The 4149-nt window shown below is 51.3% G+C and overlaps 1 protein-coding gene across 1 annotated transcript; it reads left to right on the top strand.

Moving 5' to 3' along the window:
* The first annotated feature begins 332 nt into the window (after nt 1–332).
* On the top strand, nt 333–3882 carry MAP10 (microtubule associated protein 10). The gene has a single exon (XM_042445201.1). The coding sequence runs from the start codon at nt 832–834 to the stop codon at nt 3766–3768; it is 2937 nt and encodes a 978-aa protein (XP_042301135.1). The 5' UTR covers nt 333–831; the 3' UTR covers nt 3769–3882.
* Nucleotides 3883–4149: the final 267 nt, after the last annotated feature.

Genomic DNA, 4149 nt, shown 5'->3' with positions numbered 1-4149 from the left:
GTTCAATGAACACTTTCACTACAGATTCCAGTGGGCCCTTTGTATCCACTGGGTTTTGATTCCAGGACCCCCGTGGATATCAAAATCCATGGATATTCAAGTCCCATTCAACGTAATGGACAGGAAGAGGATGTTCCTCATATAAAATGGCAAAATGATGGTTTGTTTTTCAGAATGTGTAAATGTTTGAAATATTTCCAAGCCACGGAGGCTTCTATCTGTGGAGAAGGGACCCGTGGATGAGGAGGAGGGCTGGCTGTACTTGCAAGCAGGCAGGGGCCCTGTCCTCTGCTTTCATGCGCACAAGGAAGAAGCATGAATGGATGTTTCTATGAATGTTTTTAGCTTTCATTCTGGAATGTCCTACATTTTTCTTGAGTGTCCTACATTATGTGGCGCCTTGTGTCTTGAAGGTCCTACATTTTGTGGTGCGTTGTTTCTTGAGTGGCGTACATTGGAAAGGGCTACATTTTGTGGCGCCTTCGTGTTTCTTGAGCGCCCGCCATTTTGTGGTGTGCCTCGTCGTCCTCCGTGTCGGTGAGGAAGGCCCCTGCGGCTGCGGGGGACCCTGCCCGAGAGGCCCTTGGGGCGGCGGGAGGGAAGCCCCTCTCCCTTAGTTCCCAGAGGCCTTTGCGCCGGCGGAGGCGCCATCCCCGTCAACGGCTCCCATGGCAATCCCTTGACCACACAGAGAGAGGGAGAGGGAGGGAGCCTAGGCCTGCGTGGGCCCCCTGGCTCTCGCGAGAACAAGCGCCTCTCCTCCTCCTCCTCCTCCTCCGCCAGACAGGGCCGCCTTCCTTCTCCTTTCCTGCCTCAGCGGCGGCGCCTGCCATGGAAAGCGGCGAGAGCCTTTTCTCGCTGGAGCTGCTGGTGGAGTCTGCGCGGGTGGAGCCGCGGCTGCTCCCGGCGCCTTCCCCGTCCGGAGGGGCCTTCCGCCCGGCGGTGGCGCTGCGCCTGCTCGACTTCCCGACGCTGGTGGTGCGGGCGCCTCAGGCGGCGTCGCTGTCCTCGTCGCCGCCTCAGGCGCCGGGCCCCACGCTGCCCTTCGGCCGGGGCAAGTCCTGCCTCTTCCGGCTGCGGCCCGAGGCGCTGCGGGGGCTGCTGAGGCGCTCGCCGCTGCTGGCGCTGCTGCTGGCGCTGCCTCCGGCCCAGGGCCCCGCCCGCCTCCTGGGCTCCTGCAGCGTCTCCCTGGCCGACGCCGCCGAGGAGCTGCTGCTCTTGGGCTCCGGGCCCCGCGGGCGCAGGGGACACTTCCCGCTCCTGGACCTCACGGGGGAGACCGTGGGCGAGCTGGGCCTCAGCTACCGCCTCAGCAACCTGGGGGTCTGCCTCATGGGGCACCTGGGGGACGGGGCCGCCCCGGGGAGGCCTCTCCGCACGGAGCACCGCCAGGAGGAGCAAGGGCCACAGCGCCAGGCCGGGCCCCTCGGCCTGGGCCTCGCCTCCAAGGGGCGCCTCGGCCTGGAGCTCATCCCGGAGGGGGACGAGGAGCAGGACCTCAGCCCCGAGCCCCTGAGCCTGGCCTCCAGGAGCAGCAAAGAGTCACTCACCTATGGCCACAGAGAGACCCCAAGCTATGGCCACAAAGAGATGCCAAACAATGGCCACAAAGAGATGCCAACCTATGGCTGCAATGAGATGCCAGTTTATGGCCGCAAAGAGATGCCAGCCTATGGCCGCAAAGAGATGCCAGCCTATGACCACAAAGAGATGCCAGCCTATGGCTGCAATGAGATGCCAGCCTATGACCACAAAGAGATGCCAGACTATGGCCGCAAAGAGATGCCAGCCTATGGCTGCAAAGAGATGCCAAACTACAGCCACAAAGAGTCGCCCTCCTACAGCCGCAAAGAGTCACCTTCCTATAGTCACAAGGAGCCGCCCTCCAACAGCCCTATAGATGAACTCCTGGGGGAGGTAGATACAGATGTGGAGTTCGAGGCCAACATTTTTTGTCCCCCACCCATGTACTATAGCTGCCCGCCTGAAAACCCGCGCCCCAGGCCTAACTCGGCCGCCTCAGTGATAGTGGCTGTGTCTGCAGCTCAGGAATCGTTTTCGGATGAAGTAGTGGCAGTCCCTCCTGCGGTGCCACTTGTTAAAGAGGAGCCTACAAGTTGCAGCCAGGAGGTGACCTCCTTGTCGCAAACCTATGGCACCCCGGAGCAGCTCAGACAGACCTTGAGCCAACTGCCGCTGCTCAACGCTTTGTTGATGGAGCTGTCCCTATTGAACAACCCATCCCTGCAGCCGCAGCCTTCTTCCGTACACCCGCAGTTAGCGTGGCTGTACCAAAATGCAGAAGGTGCGAAAACAGCACCATCCCCTTGTGCCAAGAGCGTGTGCCCCTGCTGTGAGGAGAAGAAAGGCACTCATCGCAAAGATAGAGGAAGGTCGGCTAGTCCCAAGTTAAAAAGAAATCGTCCAGATCATTCAAAGTGTATTTCTCCCTCTTTCCAACATTCACCTGTTGTGAAGGGGAAAGCATCCACAAAAATGGTGTATGCTGAAAGAATTGGCAGCCCTGAGAAAAGTAATGCCAAGGAAAACTCTCCCCCTAGAAGAAAGCTTACTTATGGGCTTACAAATACACTGAAGCTCCGTCTGCAGCGGTCCAATCCAGTTATGTTGAAGGTTCACGAAAAAAGGGAACATCGTAGAAAAAAACATGGAGAGGTATTAGTTGAAAAGAAAGGGAAAACTTCGGCCAAAGGGAAACCACTCCATGGCTCTCCATTACTACATGGCTCTCCTGAGCCTCATCCAAAGTCTTCTGGGCACTTTGATGAAAAAAGCATCCCTGATGAAAAGACTCAAATTAATGAAAATGTTGAGACTTTAATCCAAAGTAATGTTGACCAAGATTGCCCTACCACCAAGAAAAGTGCAGCTGTTGTTGTGAAGAACAGTGATGATGAAAAACAAAAGGACTCCTCTGAAATGAATGGCTCTTCTTATAAAGAAAAGAGTTTGAAAGTCCATCTGCCAAGAGTCTTTTTACAAGATGCTGAAACACTTGAAAATAAAATTGATATGGAAGTGGCAAAGTATGTAGAGCACAATGATGATGATATTTCAATGATATGTAATGATAGCCAAAGTAACCATGAACTTAAAAATTCAGATGATTTGCTGGCTAACTCTGACAATACTGCCTATTCAGAAGATTTCACCAATGCTGACAGTACAGGCCCAAGCTTGGAATCTCAAGAGAGCAGTCCTGGCCCTTTAATGGAAAACCAAGATGAAAGTCACTCTGCTGAGGACTCAGATTCTAAAATATCTGGAAGAAATCTCAGTGCTGAATGTATTTCACCGCCTCTTCCAGTACCTTCTGCTGCATCTCCTGTCCACTTTCGTAAAAAGACCTTTGATAGAAAATCTAATGCAGAAAAAACAGGTGTTGTTTTCAACAAGCTTGCTGATGACTCTCCTCCTCCAGGAACTTTACAAGAAGAAGTTTCAGATCAACACATGATGGAGGAAAGGAGCAAAGATATACAGACCTTGGAGAATAAAGGAATGTGCTCTGACATGAACCATAATATAGCAAAATGTCAATCTCTGGAAAAGAGTAGCTCACTAAGAACATCTCAAGTTAGCTCTTACTTGCCTTCCAATGTGTCTGACTTTGATCTTAGTGGGTTAGAAGAAAGTAATTCATCGGAAAAAGAAAAAGAGGATGACTTTGCAATGTTGGATATTACTAATCAGTGTAGGCACATCAGTGAACTAGTAGTAAATAAACTCCCAGGATACACAATGTAGTTACCAATAATAATAACTGGATCAAAGCAAACATGTCTTTATTTGTTACAAGTATTTTAATTGCATTTCACAAATACAATTTATGCTTTATAAAATATATATATTTCCAAATAATACCATTGGTATATAGATTAATGTGCAGTCCAAGAATGTGCATGATTAGTTCTGAACAGCTTGCTAGGCTTTGGATTCTTCTCCAACCCCCGCAATGTTAAACTCATTTTTAATCTTGGGAGTTTCCAAAGTTATTTTGATAATGCCACAAAGGACATCTGTTCAAATATAACACTCACATTCCCACTCCACTTGGAAGCTATTGGGTGTGCCTAAAGCAGCTCTCTGAATTGTTTCCTGTACTTCCCACTTTTCTTTCAGCACTAA

This window comes from Sceloporus undulatus, chromosome 1 (assembly GCF_019175285.1).
Source record: "Sceloporus undulatus isolate JIND9_A2432 ecotype Alabama chromosome 1, SceUnd_v1.1, whole genome shotgun sequence".
In the NCBI taxonomy this organism is placed as follows: domain Eukaryota; kingdom Metazoa; phylum Chordata; class Lepidosauria; order Squamata; family Phrynosomatidae; genus Sceloporus; species Sceloporus undulatus.
This window is presented reverse-complemented; position numbering and strand designations above follow the sequence as displayed.

Coding starts and splice junctions, on each gene's coding strand:
- MAP10 (XM_042445201.1), top strand. CDS start 832: ATGGAAAGCGGCGAGAGCCTTTTCTCGCTGGAGCTGCTGGTGGAGTCT.